The sequence below is a fragment of the Drosophila virilis genome, chromosome 3 (assembly GCF_030788295.1).
Source record: "Drosophila virilis strain 15010-1051.87 chromosome 3, Dvir_AGI_RSII-ME, whole genome shotgun sequence".
NCBI lineage: Eukaryota > Metazoa > Arthropoda > Insecta > Diptera > Drosophilidae > Drosophila > Drosophila virilis.
In genome coordinates this window covers 11321707-11341806 of record NC_091545.1, presented here as the reverse complement: position 1 = coordinate 11341806, position 20100 = coordinate 11321707, and the positions used below count along the sequence as shown (strand labels likewise).

At 42.5% G+C, this 20100-nt stretch overlaps 3 protein-coding genes across 3 annotated transcripts; 1 reads left to right on the top strand and 2 right to left on the bottom strand.

Annotated features, from left to right (window-relative positions):
* Window positions 1-921: 921 nt before the first annotated feature.
* Dbx (homeobox protein Dbx) lies at window positions 922-14487 on the top strand. The gene is made up of 5 exons (XM_002047115.4): window positions 922-1629; window positions 4501-5241; window positions 5406-5510; window positions 5603-5706; window positions 13473-14487. Exons 1-5 carry the CDS (start codon window positions 1116-1118, stop codon window positions 14319-14321), a joined length of 2313 nt encoding a protein of 770 aa, XP_002047151.2. The 5' UTR covers window positions 922-1115; the 3' UTR covers window positions 14322-14487.
* Window positions 14488-14810: 323 nt separating this feature from the next.
* On the bottom strand, window positions 14811-17622 carry LOC6624083 (sodium-coupled monocarboxylate transporter 1). The gene is made up of 6 exons (XM_002047114.4): window positions 16966-17622; window positions 16747-16908; window positions 16572-16687; window positions 16146-16505; window positions 15454-15915; window positions 14811-15382 (listed from the first exon to the last, which is right to left on the bottom strand). Exons 1-6 carry the CDS (start codon window positions 17620-17622, stop codon window positions 15100-15102), a joined length of 2040 nt encoding a protein of 679 aa, XP_002047150.1. The 3' UTR covers window positions 14811-15099.
* Window positions 17623-19725: 2103 nt separating this feature from the next.
* LOC138911063 (uncharacterized) lies at window positions 19726-19788 on the bottom strand. Its single transcript, XM_070208087.1, has one exon. It carries the CDS (start codon window positions 19786-19788, stop codon window positions 19726-19728), a length of 63 nt encoding a protein of 20 aa, XP_070064188.1.
* Window positions 19789-20100: the final 312 nt, after the last annotated feature.

Genomic DNA, 20100 nt, shown 5'->3' with positions numbered 1-20100 from the left:
TTTTACTTTACATTTATATCCTTCTTTATAGATATACTTCAAACGAATTTATAAAATACAAAACTTTAGAGAAAGAAAGAAAGAAATCCTGCTCCTGCTCCCAATCATTGGATGTATCAATAGATGATAGATGCCAAGTTTGGGTAAAGAACAAATATAGCCCGCATATTGTATATGAAAATATGTAAGGCTTGCAATATTTTCAGTACAACGGGCATGTGTTAACAATAAATGAATTCTTTTAAATTTTGAAAATTATGAAAAGATTTTAAACAAAATCCGTCTATAATGTTTAACGATGTCAACCTCAAGGCAGAGAGTTGGTTCGAATCGTGATCCGAAACGTAGACAATTTTTTTACATATCAAATCTTTTTTATAGAATAAAGATATTGTCATATATATAACTACTCGAACTTTTTTATATTTATTTACAGTAGTAAATAGTCAATAAAAAATGAATTTACATACCTGCTTACTTAGCACGTTTAGCCCATATCCAACCCACTGTGCGCACAGTGTGCTCAGGTTGTCGGCGTACAGCAAAGGATCAACCGAAGAGAGCATAACCAGGACAGCAGCAACAAAATGGAGGCAAGACATAAAAAAAACAGAAGAGCAGTTCAAGGCAGGCAACAAAACAAGAAAATTAAATTTTTATTGTTTTCACACAAATAAAATCAAATAAAAAGCGTACAACAATAAGGGAACAGAAGAGCCAGTCAGGCAGTCGGCGAGCCGGGCCAAGGCGCCACAGGACACAAAAGCACATACAAAGAGAGCCAAGAGTGGATATAGGCATGTATGTACATAAGGAGGCCGTCACGTGCCACATAAACGAGCAGCGAGCAGCGCGAAGCGAGAAGCGAACAGCGAGCCACGAGCAGCGACTGGGCAGGAGAAACAGACCAACCACCGTAGAGCAACCCCTAAATTGTGGCGGAGCAGCCACGCCAGGCAGGAGCAGCAGCCGGAGCCAGACTCTGTTGGTGCTGTCAGTCAGTACGAATCGAGCAGTCGACGGTTACGCGGCGCGCACAGCACTGGCCAAGCATATATAGACACTATATTTATATTGAGAGTAGATATTGTCCGTTTTGAGCAAAACGGCACGTGATGTCGACGGCGTTTCTCGTGGACAGCCTACTGCATGCACAGCGCGCCCAGAGCTACAGTGATAGCCAAATAAAGTCGAGCCTCAGCGAGATGCTCCTGAGCCGTGGCCAGGGCGAGCCAGCGCCGGAGGAGTGCAAGTGCAACTGTGCCAAACGTGGCTATAAATGTGATAAGTGCCGTGAGCTTCGCGAGATTCGTGCGGAAAGTGTTGACAGCATCGAGGAAATGGAAATGGACGATGACGAGGACGAAGAGGACGAGGATGAGATTGTCGCTGACATTGACAGCGTTGAGGCGCCGCACCTGGACGAGGAGGAGCTGTTGGACGATGAGCTGGATTTGCAGCCACAACGTGAGGCAATCAAATTGCCCAAGGTGGAGCCCAAGGAGGCCAACAACAGCTCCAACAGCAGCACCACCACCATCCTCAAGGATAACAACAGCAAGCCCATACTCAAGTTCAGCGTATCCGCCATCCTGGGCGACACACGCGAAGGAGTGCGCGTGAGAAACGGTAAGGGGGGCGCATACACATACCGCGGGGTAACGGGGCAATAAATGCGGCTCGACAATTAATTTGCCGTGGCTAATACCAAACAACAACAAAGAACTACGAAAATCTAAATACAATTCCAATATGAAAAGCCAAAAGAATAACAATTTTGGCATAACTATAAAAAAGAGCAGGAGAAAAGTTCCTCACCGAGGGTCGCCTCAATTTCGGATCAGTTTTTTTTTTTTTTTGTATCTATCTGTTTTATTGTGCTCCTTAAGCCCTTGAGGCGGCCTTGCACGGCTGTAAAAACACAACCAGACCTAATCATGTTTAAATTATTGTATCTGAGCCTCGGCAAATCCGTCGGCAGCCGTCACCAGAACCAAATGCGCATAAACCAGTTCCGTGTTCCGAGTTCCGTTCTCTCGCCAATATTCTGGCGCGTCCTTTTGCGGCTGCGCGTGCTGCTTACCAGCACGAGGGTTCAGTTGGGTTTTGTTGCCTCACCAAAAAAGTAGGCGTGACTAATTGTCTATCAGTCAATGTAACTGCGCCGCATTTCATCCAGTTTTTTAGCATGTGAATTGGCAAATTCTTTGCCCTGACTCTGGCTTCGGCATTGTTGCCAGTTTAAGCGTTTAGGCTTGTGGGATTTTCTGTGTGTCTTTCATTATTAATGAGTGGGCTGTTTCGCTTTTTATTGTATTTTATTACTTTTTTATTTTATGTGATTTTATACGATCATTTTTTGGGTATTTTCGCGTGGATTTTATGACAGAAGCGTGGCAAAAATTGCCAACCAATGTTTGTGGGTACAAGGATCAAGGCTACATAAAATAAATTCAAATATAGGAAATTACATCTTGTGAAAAGATGCTTATTAATACTTAGCTTTTAGACTAGAAAGACTGCTTTAGAGAAATCGGTAGGTTTTTTAAGTGTTTATGAAGACAAACCTATTATTAGATAGGTTACAAGAGATGTTAGAGTTTATAATATAACAACTCCTCGAATTTGTTATCCATCCACACAATTTCCTTTTCTATTAGGCTATCCCAAATTTTCTTCATAACACAATTAATTGCTCTGTAACTAATGGCGAATAAATGTTATCACATTGGAATTACTTTTAGTATGGCCACAAATTAACTTTTTGCGCAATAAACCAATTGGGTAAAACTTTTTGCCAACGACATTTGGCTTTGCCACAGATGCAAAACTGGCCGAAAAACCGCCGAAAAGCACAAACAAACAATACGAACAATTATAACTTAATTTGTGCGCTCATTAGGCACACATGTGGCTAACACATACACATACACACACACACACACACACACACACATTCAATGCAAATGGTCGTCGTACACTAAAAACTTCTTGCCACAAGATTTCAACTAGGCAGCAAATAAAACACGCGCACACAAACATTCAGCACACACTTACATAAATGCATACATGCATACATACATACACATTTACACATTCACACCAAATCACACACACAAAGCGAACTAAAGAGGCGTTAATACGTTAATTGTTTCAGTCGCTCTAATCGAATTAAAATCATATCCTGCAGCGCCTGTTGTAGCTGTGTGTGTGTGTGTAAGTTTGTGCTTGCTTGTGTGTGTGTGTGTAAATGGCGTCTGCTGCTTTTAGGTATTTAATTAGAAATTGAAATGCGTCCACAAAGCGCCAAAATCTTTCCCCAGGCACCTCCATTCCGACCCAGCTTTCCAGAATCAAACGCGCAAAACTTTTGTTTGGTTTCCACATGAACTGAAATCGCAAACTGGAGGCGTTGGCGGTGTCTGCACTCAAGGTGTGTGTGTGCGAGTGTGTGTGTGTGTGTGTGTGTTCAAAGTTTTCCATGTGTTGGCAGCGACACGGAAAGCAACGGGGGAAAATGTGAAGCTGTTTAATTATGCCAGTTTGACACTTCAAAGCAGCATCTGCTGTGGAGCCAGAGTCAAGACATTCACACACACTCAAACACTCATACACGCACACACACACACATAAAGGGTTGATTTCTTGACAGAATTTGGGGCTGATAACTTGCGCGTGTGTGTGTGGAGTTTGTTTAGAATTGCACGTTGATAGGCTACAGACCATAAACTCTGAAGTGGTTGTAAGTTTAGGCCACAATTTTATCTGATCTTTAAAAGGGAATATTTGCTGTTATTTGTTGTGGGAATACTTAATTGTTATTATATGCATAGGAATAGAGATATAGCCTGTACTGGCTACAATGACATTATTAGAATGGGCTTCTGACTCCCGAGTGAGAATTTATTTACGAACAGGTACTTTGATTATATAGAGTTTCAATAATTTATGTTTTCTTTTTGATATCCGTTTCTAGCTACATTTCCTCTATTTAATTATCTAAGGAAATGTATGTTTTACACATATACAATTAAAATCTTCGTTGGTAAAAACTTTTACCTACATATAATATAAGCAAGTCGAACTTGATAGATTGTAACAACAAATTTCATCCTATGAGTAAACTTTTACATTAGGAACAAAAATAGTCAAATGGCTCGTGCCATTTTGTAGATATGCTTATAACTAAATGCTTTACCTATAATAGCAGGGGAATTATTTTCCCAAAGTTCAAATACGTATCCTGCATTCACTTAGAATTGCCAAACAGTTTAGGCCTTGAAAAGTTTCATAAAGATGGCTTGGCTATATTTATTGATAGCTTCGACACCGCTTATAAAAAATGCTTATTATATTTTAATCCCTTTTAAATGTTGCAATTTAAAATCATAAATTAATTATGAAAATCCCTTTGCTATAAACGCATACAATGCATCGCCTTTTAATAAGCGCACTGTTCACAACGTTTTACGTGTTTTCACAATTGTTTCTCGTTCACAGAGTTTATGCAACCGCAGCATATATGGCCTTATCTACAGCAAAACTTTATGCAACATCACACACATCAATATCACCAGCATCATCATCACGCTCAGCAGCAACAGCAGCAGCAACAACAACAGCAGCAACAGTCGCTGGCGCCAACGCATCATCACCATCAGCAGCACCATCAGCAACACCATCAGGCATTGGTGGGGCAGGCGCCACTGGCCTTGTCACACCCGCTGCATCATCATGCCCATGCACATTTTCCGCATCCCGCATTTCTAACGCATCAGCAACAGCAGCAACAGCAGCAGCATCACCACGGCAATAGTTGTCAACCGCAAACCACAGCAACGACGGCCGCATCCTCGTCGTCACCTGGCAGCACAATTAGTGATAGCGACAACAATCACAGCAACAGCAACAGCAATTCCAATAACAACATTGTCCTGGATGGTGGTCGACCGCATGAAATCGGCGCTGGGAACAGTAACGACACCAACGAGGACAACAGCAATCGAAGATTAACGCAAGAAAAGCTACAGCAGCAGCAACAACAGCAACAGCAGCAACAACTGTTGAGTGGACAAGCAACAGGAGGAGCAGCAACGGCACATCCGACACCACCGCCTGCGCCCATGCATCCGGTGATTGCCAAGCCCATGCCTAGCAGGCCGACACCCTTTCTGCCCCACACACTAAACCATCCGCATTTGCATTCGCTGCTGGCGCACTGCCGGAATCCCTACATGAGTGGTAAGTGGTGCGAGTGTTCCGGCCGCAGTCTAATGCCTCGTAATTACTCTGCCTAACAGTTCGGCACCCCCCGTGGCGCTCATTAACAAGAGCTCCAACCCCGCTGCCTGCTGCCCGCTACCCGTCACACGTCTAATGCATTTCCCCAATATGTTTAATTGCAGTTGGTGCCCAAGTGTTTCCCCTGCCGCCGGGTCAGGGCTTCCCCTGGGCGCATTCGACACGTGGCAAGCCACGCAGAGGCATGATGCGGCGTGCCGTCTTCTCAGGTTTGTAGAGTGGGGCCCAAAGCGAAAGGGGGTCTTGTGTTCCTTGTGGCTTGTAGGTCGCCTTTATAACTGTTCCTCTTTTTCACATGCAGATTCACAGCGCAAGGGTCTGGAGAAGCGCTTCCAGCAGCAGAAATATATCAGCAAGCCAGATCGCAAGAAACTGGCCGAGAGATTGGGCTTAAAAGACTCTCAGGTGAGTTCAAGTTTTCGCTTTTTAAATATATCAGCGCAGAGTCAGAGATGCGATAAAATAATCTATTTTATTTTATTATGTCCCTTCCCAATTCCTCTCTCACTTTAAAGACATTGCCTTTTCAACTGTTTTCCGGCAACCACTTTAAAATGCACTTAACAAAATTTCTGTTACTCAAAAGTTTTTCCCATAAACTGTGCCAATTTGATGTAACCAATCCCTCAATCATAAACAAGCGCCAAAAAAAGATCAATAAACTCGCGGACGAGCTCATAATAAACTTAAAATATGCTATTATAAAATTTTTTTTTAACCACGCATAAACAATTTCTAAAACTTTTCAAATCAGCTTTAAAAAACAACAGCAACAACAACAATAATAATAATAATAATAAATACAGCAACAAATGCGACGGCGTATAAAATAAAAGCCATTAAGCGGGGATATATAAAACTCCGCCCTTAAAATTCCAGAAATCGTGAAAGCTCTCAGCAATGGCTGCGCAGAGCAAAATGGAAGCCAGGTCAGAACAAGGGGGTTGCGTTGGGTACAGGGGTCTGGGTGGGGGGGTAAATGGGGGGTCTGGGCGTGCTTCCTTTAAATGCGCAGTCGCTTGTCTTGGCCGTATGTATGTACATAGAGAGGTCGCTTGTTGTTGCCATCAAAATACATATAATGAAATTATAACGAGCCATAAGAAATTCATTTCGGCTTGCCAGGCGAACGGGGGGCTGGGTAAGAGGGTGAAGTAGGAGAAGGGGGAGGGGCTTTTATTGATTGTGCCAACCCGGCATAATTAAATTATTCTTCTCTTTTGTATTCTTTATAATCGTAAAAGTTGAAAGTGAGTTAAGTAAAAAAAGCGGAAATTGAGTATCTTTCGGAGGCCAGCGATTGAATACTCTTCACTTAATAAATAACTAAATAAATAACTAAAAGAATACCCTGTACCATGTTTCAAAAAGAAAGCTTATAAGCTGCGAAAGAAGTTTGCAATGAAAGATTATATCTTATGGAAAATAAATATATCTTAAATACTGTCTACACTGTATACTAAGAACTTCTTCTAAAACATGCAATAGTCTGGGATTCAAATTCAGATGCTCAGAAAATCTAATGAGGTGCGCAATGTACATGTGTGGACAACATTAATTCAGTACTGATTTCATGCGTGAAGTTTTTTTTATAAATTTTTCAATTTTTAATATGCTAGAGCCTAAAAAACGGAAGAGAGGAAATGCAACTGGAACACATTTTCGCCAGTGACATTTTCACATGGCTGCTGCTGCTGCTGCCGCTGCTGAAAATTTGGCATGACCAATTTGGCCTTGTCAAAATGTAATCGATCACAACTCAATCAATGGGCCAACTGCGAGTTGTCAGCAGCCGGCGGTAACACTGAGCGGGAAGCGGAAAGCGGGCAGCGGAAGCGGGGGTAAACGGCAACAGCCGTCGGCAATGATGATGCTGACAATCTCATGCCAAATTAGTGCAGCTTTATTTTTTTTGTTATTGTTATTGTCGTTACATTGCCGAGCTGCATATAATTCATAAAAATTTCATAATTACGCAATAAGCGTGTCCAGTTGCATTTGTCAGGCGAGAAGCGGGACATGAATTCATCAACAGCAACGTGGTCACGCCCCCTTTTCACAGGCCACTGCCTCCCTTTGCCGATCGATCATATACACCTTAATGATCTTATAATGCCAGCCAGATGCAAAGGTGCTATATATGCATGGCCCAAGTTGTTGTTGCTCTCGGCTTAAAGGCTAACCGAGCAATTAAATAGTTAAATATAGCTGAGGTGTCGGAATATGTGTTATTATACGGGCTGGTTAACTAGATTGAGTACAGTTCAGTTGTGTGTTTCTCAATAAATTAACATGGAAATAGTTAACAAGCGGTTCAGCTATTACAACATTATAGAAACAGTTAGAAATGTGCTGTTAGCTTGGCTCTTACGTGAAAATGCGGTTGAGGTAATAAAGAATGTTATGAGACTGGGTCATTTAAGGTTATGGCAAGATTTGTTGACAAATAGTTATTAAATGAGATTTGATGTTTGACTAAACTTTAGATATATCAATCCTCACAAATGTAGCCCGCATATTGTTTATGAAAATATTTACGGCTTGCAATATTTTCAGTACAACGGGCGATTGTAAATAAAAAGCGTCAATTGTTTTTTTACAAAATATATAATAGGCATGACTAGCCCAGATTTAAACCAGACTGTATTTAATGAGTTCCTGTTAATAAGCAAATATTTAACTAACAATCTCTTGATTCTATAAAATCCATTCCTTACACAATATCAAAGTTAAAAAGTTATCTATGAGAAATTTGGAAGAAATTTAATATTATATTTGAACAACATACGTACATGAAAATTCATTTTCTATACATGTTCTTTTGTGCCTCGCCTCTGTCATGTGTACAGCTCTCGGACTAACAATTATTTTATGATTATTGCCCAGTCCTTAGTCCATTAATCTTTGAAGTCAAAAAATTTATAAAGCTGCAGCACAGCAGCAGATTTCTCTTTAGATTTCCCTATCTCTCTCTCTTTCTCTCGCTATGTGCATGTAGCATAGAGAAAGAGAGAGAGCATGAAAGCATTCATCAATTGCACTTTGTCAAATGGGAAAATGAAAATGTCGACGGGATGGCGTCAAAAACAAAGGCAAGGCACCAAAGGAGAAGCGTTTAAAAAATGTGCAAAAATGTCAGAAAAACTCACATTCAAAGCGCAGCAGTTGGTCCTGGGTCCAAACTGCGAGATCCGAGGTCCGAAATTTTTTGTGCCAGTGGTCCCACTGGCTGGACAAAGGACAAAGTGTTGTCCAGCCGGCGGCGATGGCGACACCGGCTCCATTAACAGCTAAACGGGGGTCGGGCCCGGCTTGTGGTTGACTGTGTGTGTATGTGTGTGTGTGTGTAAATAAGTGTGGGTTTTGGGTGATGAACGAGTGCGGATATTCACACTCAAGTGACACTCACAGGAGGTAGAGTGTGTATATATAAATATGTGTGTGTGCGTGTGTGTGTGGGGGATTGCATTGCAGCGCGTGTCCTGGCGCCTAGTTGTATGCAACATGATTTAAGAGCTTCGCAATGTCCTTTGTCGTGCTGCACTTTTTGTTGTTCAATTGTTGTTGTTCATTTGCTGCACACTGCCCTCTATTGTGTACACTCACCGCCATAAATATGCGGCCACGTTGCACTCCGCCTAGCCGGCTGCAGCCGGCTGCCCAGGCAATTGGTTGGCCACAGCCTCTGCCTGGGCCTCCGCCTCGTCCTGGGCATTCGCCTCGACCTCGGCCTTGCGGTTGACAAACGGTTGCATTGATGCCAACCGCTCAGGTGATTCATCATTTCGAGTGTTGTTCATTGCAACGTTTATTGCGATTTTTACAAACGCACTCGAAATTCTTTTTTTAAAAACGCGCGCGCGTTTATAAACGCGCACAGCACCAGCCGCGATTTATGAGCGAATTATTGTTCCTGCTGCAAGTCACTGCGTGCACTGCGTTGCGTAAATGATACTCGAGTTCAACTCATCTAAAATTGTAGGGTATTATGGCTGTTAAGCTTTTGAGTAGGTTTCTGGTTCTCACAATGTACGCGCCCCCCCTAAAAGTAAGCCGCGACTGCAAGTGACAGTTACCAGCCTCATAATCCGCCAGCTATAAATTTAATTGCCATTAATGACACTTCAAACGCAAAGCCACCAGAAAGCAGCAGCAACAACAACAACAACAATAACCACAAAATGCGCTGCCAAATACAGAAAACGGAAATGAAAACATCTTGAGGGCAAATTCTATAAACTGATTTGCATTTTTAAATCAATGCACAAGGCAAAGCTCAAGGAATCGCGATGATATCCGCAGGATAACTCGCTAAACGAGTTGGGCCTTTAGCAACCCCCGCACAACAAACAGAACACACACAGCACACACACACACGTGTCAGCGCTGTGCCGGCAGCAACTTTTTAAGTGTCATGTCCAAAACAAATTCGTCTGTTTTTGATTTGTCGAAAAATGGGGGAGCGCACCGTCAAATGAAAAACAGAAAGGAAAAAATATTTATACAGACAGCGGGAAAATCCTTGCAATCAACTGTGAAAACTCTGTGTGCTTCAGCATTTGGTACTCACTTGGGCACTTTTGGCATTTTCACGTTATAAATATTTTTATCTTTATTTCATTTGTCTGCGCCGAGAATACAAAGTGTGTGTGTGTGTGTGTGTGTGTGAAGGGGTGGGCGGTGCCAATGTGTGTGGGGTGGCTTACTGCAGACATTTGCGGCATTTGCTTTTTTATATTTTTTTCGATTTTCATTTGTTTGTCGTTTCGATTTTGCTGTTTTTTATTAACTCGAACCGCAAACGCTTTAAATCAAATTTGATGATTAATAATCTGTGAACACATAAGGGTTAATGCTTACATACATACATATATACGATATATAATAGACCAAAGCGATGTTCTTTTCGGTCTCCTTAACTTGTTTTCAATGCTTCTTGTTGAGTGCTTAATGGCTTTGAGAGAGAACTGCGAATGATTTAAGATTGAATTTCATGTTATCTTTAGTCAAATTCCCAAGAAATCTGCTAAGCAATACAACTTACTATAGTAAGCTTTAAAATTCTGGTTCATTTTAGTGCGCTTACCAATTGTCCCCAAGCCTTAGCCACTTTTACGGCAGTTAAAGAGCAGTTGAATATAACAAAATGTGTTCGTAACTCGAATTTCATTTCTCGACTTGCAAAAACGATTGAGAAACATTAAAAACCATCATTTGCAGCTTTGGTTACAAAATAAATTGATGACAAATTGCTAAATAAATGCTGGAAGGACCAAAAGTGGGACCAAGAGTGGGAGCTAGCAAGTCGGCGCCGTGTCCTAAAACAATAACCGCAGCCGGTCAGGACATTGGGCAGTGGCTCGAGTAGCAAATTGTTGGTAACCCAAAACGTAGACCAAATGACTCGAAATGACTTTGGCAAATAGTAGCAGACTATTTAATACGCTATTACGCAGCATATCGAATGACATGCCGGGCTTCTCGAGCAGGGTTGACACAAACCACCCCACGGCGAGCAACTGCCTCATTAGTTAACATGTGTTGCCGCACCCAGACTCCGATTCCGACTCCGACTCCGACAACGACTCCACCTCTTTAGCCGGAGTCAGCCACACGAACAACAGCTTGTGCTCATTGCCAAAGTCAATTTTCGGCAAAAGGGGAGGCCGTCGCCTGGCCAAAGCAATTTGTAGCTAAACTGAATGAGCCAACCATTTCCCACACCCTCCCACCGCCGCCCATTCCGCCAGTTTTCCGCTTTGCTTGGCTTATAAAAACTTCAAACAAATGCTCTGCACGTTATGCAGGCGGCGTGTCAGAAAAATCTGTTACTTACTTACCAATGGGGCTGAAACTGGTTCAGGATAATGTGTCGACTCCTTGGTGGGCATCATTTAAACGCTTGATTTGATTACAGAGCTTAATAGGCAAAGGTCCTTAGAGCTGTCTGTAACATCCGTAAAGGAATATATTTTGGTTACTTCAAATAGATTCTCTTATGATATGTCTTTTCTCATCTCAGCTCAAGCTGAACAGCCAGCCTGTAGCCAGAGTTAATAAAAAAAACTCCACAAATAAAATTAAAACTGAATTCATATTTGCGAATCGATGACAACAATTTACACACAATTTCTAATGTTCAAGCCTATTAGGCTCACAATGGACAGAAACCAATGTCATTTCGCTGTGCATAAATTATATTATAAAACGGCAATAAAAACCAATTGATGTAATACATTAACAATATGCTGGCCAAAACAAGCGCAATATTTGTAAACATGCTAAAAGCTCATTTATGTTTATACGAATTACCTCTAATTGTTTTAGTATGAGAGCTCCCATTTCTATAATTTACATATGACAAAATTAAGTTTGGAGAAGCGGATTTAATATAACTAAATATATTTTAGATATGCGCTAATTCGGGGCACGCATTGGCTTGTTAAATGCCATAGCGAAATTAAACCTATTAAAAGCCAAAGCAAACATCATAATTTCAAGCTCATTAAACTTGAACATAGCCTAGGCTTTGAGTTGGGCAGGGTCGGAGGGCAGAGGGGAGCACTGGCCAGGAGATCCAGTTTCAGATCCATTTTCCAGTCGACTTTTTGCACTGCGGCGCCCCAGTCGTAGACGCATACTAAATTGCACGCTTTATAATTAATTTCCATCAAAAACAGACGACGACAAAGGACGAGAACGAGAACGAGCACGGCATCCTGGTCGTGGCCAGGACGAAGGCTCTGCTCACAATTCGGGCTGGACCATAATCATTAATCTTATCGCCGCCTGAGCTTATTATTTCAATTGCATCGGGGTTGGGGGAAGGGGTCTGCCCGGGGAGCTGGGTGCGACAGACGCTGGAAAATTCAATGACCGGAAGTAAGTAAAACAGCAAATCCCCCCGTCGACAAAAAGCAAAGGAAAACCGAAAAACTCGGCACGTGGCCGAGGCCAAGACTGAGGCAGCGATGGTTCTGCGCGGCAAATCTCTGCGGTTAATCGCTTGTTCAACATGTCAGCACTTTCCAGCACTGTTCTTGTTCTTGTTGTCGCAGTTGTTGTTGTCGTTGTTGTTGTTGTTGTAGCTGTTGTTTATTTATTTATATGCCTGCCGATTATATCGAGAAGCGGGTGTGGGTTTTATTCCATGCCGTTGACTACAAGTCAATTTTACGCATCAATTTGTTGTTCAAATATTTTAACTAATTACGTGTTGGCATCGGGCAGTCCTTTTTTTGGGCGGCAATCCTATAAATTGTTGCAATTTGTTTGGCTTGAGCTTTGCTACAAAGTGCGAGTGTCCTGCTGTGTCCCAGACAGAGCAACTGTAACACAACGGAGGTAAACACCCATTGAATAATAACTCAAAAACAGTCGCAAAAGTTCGCAACGGCCAGGGCTGCCAGGGTTGCCAGGGTGGCTGCAATTTGCTTTGAGTGTTTGCGTCCTACTTGTCTCTCACTGTCCCTGTCAAATGCAGCAACACATAAACACAAGCGCACGCACACAAACCCACACACACACACTCACACATTCGCTTACAGCACTTTTGCTGGTCCAACTTTTGGGCACAGTGTCGCAAGAGTGCGCCGAAAATGTTTGTCTTCTCCTCTTCCAGTTCGATTCGTGAACTAACACTACGAAGCCGGATTTGAGCTCGTCACACTTACTTTCAATATGAAATTGATCAATTCAGATTATTTCATTTATATATCTTATCACAAAAAGTTCTTTTAAGCCAAGCGAGGTTCACAATTGTTCTTTATTATGTGCACTTTTTATTTTGACTGCACTTGGTTCCACTGTGCGGCCTCTAATCAATTTGTAACCGCTTAGCAAATGTCTCTAATTTGCATTTATTATGGATATGCCAGCGTCTGCTGTTGGCATTGCAGTTCAAACTTTTAGCCCCAGCCACGCCCACACACACGCCAGCCACCCACCGCTCCGTCCTCACTGGCAGCCATTGCCTTTTGCCACAGAAAGTTTTTGAGCAGAAAATTTGGCCAAAAAGTTGGATTTGACCATGAATTTATCTGCGCCTGTGGTCAGGAAAACTTTTTGGGGCCAGCTCCTTGTCGGCGGCCGGCGGCGGCGCAAGCTGCAGCAGACAGGCATCCATCCGCAGTTGGACATATTCAATTTACCCATTTCATTTGCAATTGCAGGTAAAAATTTGGTTTCAAAATCGCCGCATGAAGTGGCGCAACTCGAAGGAGCGCGAGCTGCTGGCCAATGGCGGCTCACGCGACCAGACGCTGCCCAACAAGAACAATCCCAATCCGGATTTGTCCGATGCCAAATGCGATCGCCCGCTCACGCCGCTGTCGCCGTCGCTGCTCTCGCCCAGCGGCAGCGCCACGCCACCGCCGACGGCAGCCACAGCTGCTGCCAAGGATGAGCCAGGCGCAGCAGCAGCGACAGCGGCGACCGCTGTCACACCCAAATCACCGCAATCTGCCAGCAGCAGCTCACCAGTGGAGGGCGCACCGACGCCGACGTCCATCAACCACCCAGCGGGCGGCGGCAACGGCTTTGGCATGCAAATCAGCTCGCCGCCGCCGCTGCTCACCAGCATCAAGATGGGCGATCAATCGGGCACGCCCACACCAACGCCAACGGTCTCCTCGGCCGCGTCTTCGCCGCCAGGTATTGGCAGCGCCGCTGACTTTCAGGCGAAGATCAATGCGGAGATGCAAAAGCAGCTGGTGGCAGCCGATCTCAAGTTCAAGCTGGAGAGCAGCATCCAGGAGGCCAAGCAGCGGCGCTTCGAGCAACTACAGCAGCTGCATCACTCGCCCCATTTCACGGCCATGCGCGAGGTGGAGCTGGCCGCCGCGGCAGCCGCTGCGCAACTGCATCATCATCATCAGCAGCAGCAACAGCAGCAGCAAGCGACGCCCAGTGGCACGCCCACATCCGCCGCCCACTTCCAGGGTGCGGAGTTTATGAAGCTGTACTATGAGGACTACGACGACTCGAACTCGGACAGTGATGAGGAAATAAGCGTAACGTGATCACCAGGACATGCTGCAAGGGAAAATGATATTGTAAATATATGGTTAGCATTTTAAATTGTACATTTTGCGTAACTATCATTATACTTACTTATAAAGCTAATTAATTAACTAATTCATTAACTATTGTACTTAATGTGTGCATATTTTTTCGAATTTAAATTCCAACACAAAATAAAGGTCTTTGAAAAATTCACAACAAAGCAATTCGGTTATGAAAACAAACAACTTTTCTCTATATAGGGAGGCGGAATAAATATCAAATCGAAAGATTATTATAATAATTATATTATTCGCGAAATTTTCAAAAACGCGCACAAAGTTCGCATCATGTATTGATAAAGCAAAAATATTGTTGGACAAGTTATGCAACACTGGCAGCAATATTTAGCAATTAACATTCGCAGCAGCAGATGGTTTGTGCCGCCGCTAAGACTGTGATCTCGCTTACAGTGGCGTCCAATATGATTGTACTGCTCCCATGCAACATACAATTAATACATTTTATTATTAACGCAAAGAACAGCGTTGTAAATTCAATTAGTACTAGGACAAATTCACACGTGACATGTGTAAAAATATTAAAATTAGTAAAATACTGTCCATGGATAGCCATAGATGTGAGCTTACAAACTAGAAATCACTCATTCGACTATGCTTAGACAGTTAGGATTGCGACTCGAAATTGACTACAAACTAGGATAGCTTTGTACATGGAGGTTACAGGTTGCACCAGGAATATTACGTTGGTCATGCTCTCGTCTGCCGTAGAAGGCATCTATTTGGTATTGTATTCATCGTCCAGGCGTATGGCCAGATTCACATGCCCCTCACCGCTGGTCGGCTCAACTGGCTTCATTGTGGTGAAGAGCACTGGGCTGTCGCTCTTGAAGACCTCCTCAGTGACAGCGGGATTGTCAATGCCCTTGGCCGTAATCTTAAGCACGCTGCGTCGCTGCAGTGCATCGATAATAACCGATATCAGCCAGCCGAGAAAGACAGTTAACAAGCAGCCGATCATGCTGAACCACATATAACTCAAGCGAAAAATGGACCAGGACCTGTAGTAGCGAGAATTGAGAAAATATTAGAACAATTTGTCCCATTGGACTCGTCAATAATGGGCACTTACGTAAAGCCCTGCTCTGTCTCGGGCAACAAACTCTCGCTGAGTAAATCTTCAATGATGCCCGTCACATTCACATGGCAATCGCAGTGCTCCACGGATGTGGGTAGCGTGGGTATTTGCACATTGCTCAATTGCGCTCCCACGCCCACAAATATGACCAGAGCTAGGGACAAAAGGCCGCCATAGAAGGCGCCCTTCGAATTTGCCTGTTTGCAGGCAATGCCCAAAACAAAGAGTCCTAAGGTAACGCCTCCGATGAGTCCATTGAGCGTCAGCGTCGCCTGCAGCACACCACCCAAGTGCTCGACAATAAAGACAAGACCAAAGGAGCCCACGCCAAAGCCCAATGACATCCACTTGGCATAGGTGGCGCCCTTCTCGGGTGAAATCTTAATGTTCATGCCATTGATAAGCAAATCCTCGCAGGTAACAGCCGAAAGTGAGTTCAAGGCAGAGGCCACAGTGCTGCAAATAGTGTTGTAAAGTTGCAAATTAGTACTGTCTGACTGACTGATTGACTGACTGACTGATTGATGATCAACACACAGCTCAAGCCGTAAGAGCAAATAAGTTGCGCTTTGCTTTCTTAATTTAATAGGCTATAAACTAATGTTCATTAAAATTCATTAAATATTTTAACTGTCAACGGGAAGATCTGGGTAATATCTGCTTGTGTTATATAATTCTAGACCTACCCCAAGCTAGCCGCAAATATGCCAGCGACAAAAATGCCCGCGACGGTGTAGACGTGCTCGTAGGTATTTATCACATAGTATGGCAATAGCTGATCGGACGCTGTGATGCGCTCCACGCTCAATGGATCACAGTCGGCATAGTGGTTGAAGACCATGAGGCCTGTATAAAAGTTGAGCAGAAATACGACAACCAGGCCGATAATGGCAAAGCCCAAGGCAATCTTGGCCAGCCTCAAGGACTTGAGGGACATGCACTTCTGCACGGAGGCCTGATTGGTGCAAAAAAGCGACGTCCAGTAAAAGAAGCCTCCAATGACCACAGACCAGACACTGTGCCGAGTAGTGGGAGTGGGATCAAGGCTATAAGGAATAATAACCAGTTTAGATTGTGAATGCGGCAGATTTACAGTGCAGCTAAATACTCACTTAAAGAACTCCAGGCGATTGCGCTCAGCTGCCATCTGAAAGACCTGGACAGGACTGCCGCTATAAAAGCAGCCCAGCAAGACGATCAGCACCAGCGAGACGGCCAAAACAGCAGCCTACAGAATATAGTTTAATATAAATAAAAGTTAAATATATATTTAAGGCTGCCACTCACCTGAAAGGAATCTGCTATAACGCAAGCCTTAATGCCGCCCATCGAGGAGTAGAAGACGCAGACCACATAAATGAGGACAACAGCAATTTTGGTATCCAGGCCCGTTGCCTTGGACAAGGCAATGGCTGGCGCCAGGACAGCAACAGCGGTATAAAAGCACATCTAAAAGAACAAAAAGGATGAGCAAAGGTAATCCCAGTGATAACTATATCAACTCACCTGCACGACATAGAGCACGGCGCCCAGAACGCGTATCTCCTTGCCAAAGCGTATGCCCAGGTACTCGTAACAGCTGGTCAGCTCCATTTTGAAGTAAATGGGATAGAATATTTTGACGGCCACCGGAATGACAAGCAGCATGGGTATGACAATCAGCACAAACTGTGTGCCCTGGAAGTACATCTCGGAAGGATTGCCCAATAGCTCTATGGCTGTTACAAAGCTTGTGGTCAGGCTGAGGGTCACAGGCAGCAGACTCATGCCCGAGCCCAGCAGAAAATCATCCGAAGAGCTGCCGCCCGTCTGGAAGAAGCCATAGAAAATGCCAATGCCCAGGGAAACGACCAGCATGGACAGCAGAATGAAATAGTCAATGCCCGAAAAGCTGGCCTTGTGGCCGGGCTGACTGCACTCCTCGACTCCCGGGCCGGCTCCCAGCTGTTCCCTCTTAAATGCCGACAGCAGCAATGTGGCTGCATCATTGAACTGCACGTGCTCCTCGGATGCAGCAGCTGCAGCCGGCGTCTCTCCGCGCACAATCAGATACTTCTGCTCAGGTGTGACGGGCAGCTGCTGCGGCAGCTGCTTCAGCGTGTGTGCGTTTATAGAATGGGCCAATGCGCACAGGGTCAACAGTTTCGCGATGGTGGCGAACATTTTGGTAAAAGTAGTTGGAATACGAGACGGAGAGCTGTATGGATTTGGCCAGATAATTGATCAAGTTTTGCTTATGCAACAACCTTTCATTTACATCTCACAACCACAAGATACAAACTGAAACAGAATAAAATTGAAAAGAAAATAGGATTTTATATAGCATATATGGAGAGTTGATAAGTTCAAGGCCTAATGGCTGATATTGCGCCAGGGCGGCAATTACAAAGCTGTGCTGGCTGTAGGCGTCGTTAATCAATTAAGTTCTGAAATTGTATCTGTAAGATACATTCAACTCGTGCCAGCCTCTGTAGCCAATGGCCGCTGCTTTATGTTCAAGTACAAATTTATCATTTCCTTACATAAACAATTTGATTAAAAACTGTCTCCGTTAATTGGTTATTGAGTCAAAATTATTATTTGTATACCATATCCATTGATATTATTAGCTTAAGCGGAACTTATTCGGGGACAAAGAACATACTTTCAGTTTCCTGGTGGAAACTCTGGACATGACTGTAATTTTACATATTTTGTTTTTGTTTTGAGAAGAAAAAACAAAATATGTTGATATTAAAGATTAATGCGTAGTACAACTAGAGGACATTAATTTAATAATCTTACACAAAAATAAAAATCGGACTTGATTAAAAGTATTATAGTTTATATGTATAGAAATTCGACCATTTAAATTTCTAATTATATTCAAATGTATAACTATTAAAATAAATTATTTAAATAATGTATGAGACTGCGAAATTTATATCTATCAAATTATCAAAGAAAAATATTGGTAAACATTTGAGTAGATTCTCTATTTTGGAGATACGCATAGTTAACTATCGTGAGAGGGCAAAGAATTAACCTCTAGTTTTTCCGAAAGCAAAACATATGCAAAAATTACAACTAATTTCCGAAGATACTCGAACTGAATAATAAGTAGACAGACTCATTTAAAGTATTCCTATAACCTATATGGAACTGTTTAGCTTTAGTATAAGAGAAACTCCTGGCCTATTGGCACAAGTCACAAATGAACGCGCATAAATGAGATTTAACTGAATTTAACTGGTTATTATTGGATACGCCGGTTTTCGCCAGTTTTGGCTAGAAATACGAGTTGGGTTGAAGCGCTACAGCCAAGAGGCAGGCCCAAGAGTAAGGCCACAATGGCTCAAAGGGCAACTTGCCTTCTCTCTCTCTCTCTCACACTCGCCTTCTCTCTCTATTTCTGTCTCTGCGAGTCTCTCTCTCCCTCTCTCAATCTGTCTCCTGACGCCCCTCGAGCTGTCTTCTAGTGAACATCGTCCACGGCCTCAGCTTGTGATCTGATAGAGTCAATTAATATGCGCGTATCTTTGGGCAACATTCCACTTGTTGTCAGCCGTCTGTCCATTAATTATAATAAAAATAATAATAATAATACCAATATTACTTAATAATATAAAAATATTAAAAAGAAAAACACGACAAGTTGTACGCAATTCCATTTGACATGTTTGAAATTTGCTGCTGTGCACACAGAACTTTTTTATTATAATTTACGAGTTTTGCAAAACAAACTCTGAAGCTATCATCTGGCGGCATGACTTACATATTTCTCCATATGAGTATGTAACTGCATGTAGTGCAAATGTGTGCATTATAATATACCAATTTTACTGATCTTTTCAATTGTTCCACTTGCAAAGCGCACTCAATTTTTTGTGTTTCAGTTAATTAGCTTATTAGCTTTTGAGTTTTAAGTGCTTGTTAAATTTATAACTGACAGTTTAATTTGATTAGTACTGCAAACAGTTAGGGCAAAGTCTTTGTATATTTGCTTAAATATACTCAGTATATGATTGAAATAGTTTTTTTTTCCAATATTTTAAATCAGTTAAGAATTTTTTAAAATTTAAATATTCTATTTAATCGCCAAACATTTTATATAATTTTTCTCGCATAAATGTATTTAATTAAATAAATCAGGACAATAAAATTGGGATATATCTCAAAATCTAGATAGATCTCAATAATTATCGCTTACCTAAACAAATTTTGTTTAATCCTTTCGCTAAAAATCCGTTGAGTTTGCTTGATTTATCGTTTTGTTTTAACGCACAGCTAACGTAAAAATGTTCTAAATTGTATTTGCAAAATTGTGCCGCGATTATTTTTATATTTCATTAAGTTCCGCACAAAATTTCAAATTTTAGGTTAAGAACAATGTTAGCCACACTTTGAGCACAAGGATTTTATAGTAACAAAAAATGTGCTTTCGTTTTCGAATTAATATTATTAAAATTCAGTAAAGTTTTTTTTTGTTGTTGATTTGTATACACTTTTGTTTATCGAATGTTACTTTTGTTTTCTCGCAGTTCGAACTTATTGACAGTTTTCAAATGAATGAATCTGTCTGGGGACCGTTTGGGGTTTTTATATGGCCAGCAGCCGATTGTATCAGCTCCGACGCTCAGTATCTTAGGCCAGAGGAGAGAG

Coding starts and splice junctions, on each gene's coding strand:
- Dbx (XM_002047115.4), top strand. CDS start 1,116: ATGTCGACGGCGTTTCTCGTGGACAGCCTACTGCATGCACAGCGCGCC. Junction 5,511..5,602: donor GCGGCGTGCCGTCTTCTCAG/GTTTGTAGAGTG, acceptor TTTCACATGCAG/ATTCACAGCGCAAGGGTCTG. Junction 5,707..13,472: donor TGGGCTTAAAAGACTCTCAG/GTGAGTTCAAGT, acceptor TTGCAATTGCAG/GTAAAAATTTGGTTTCAAAA.
- LOC6624083 (XM_002047114.4), bottom strand. CDS start 17,622: ATGTTCGCCACCATCGCGAAACTGTTGACCCTGTGCGCATTGGCCCAT. Junction 16,909..16,965: donor CCGTGCTCTATGTCGTGCAG/GTGAGTTGATAT, acceptor TTGTTCTTTTAG/ATGTGCTTTTATACCGCTGT. Junction 16,688..16,746: donor TTATAGCAGATTCCTTTCAG/GTGAGTGGCAGC, acceptor TATATTCTGTAG/GCTGCTGTTTTGGCCGTCTC.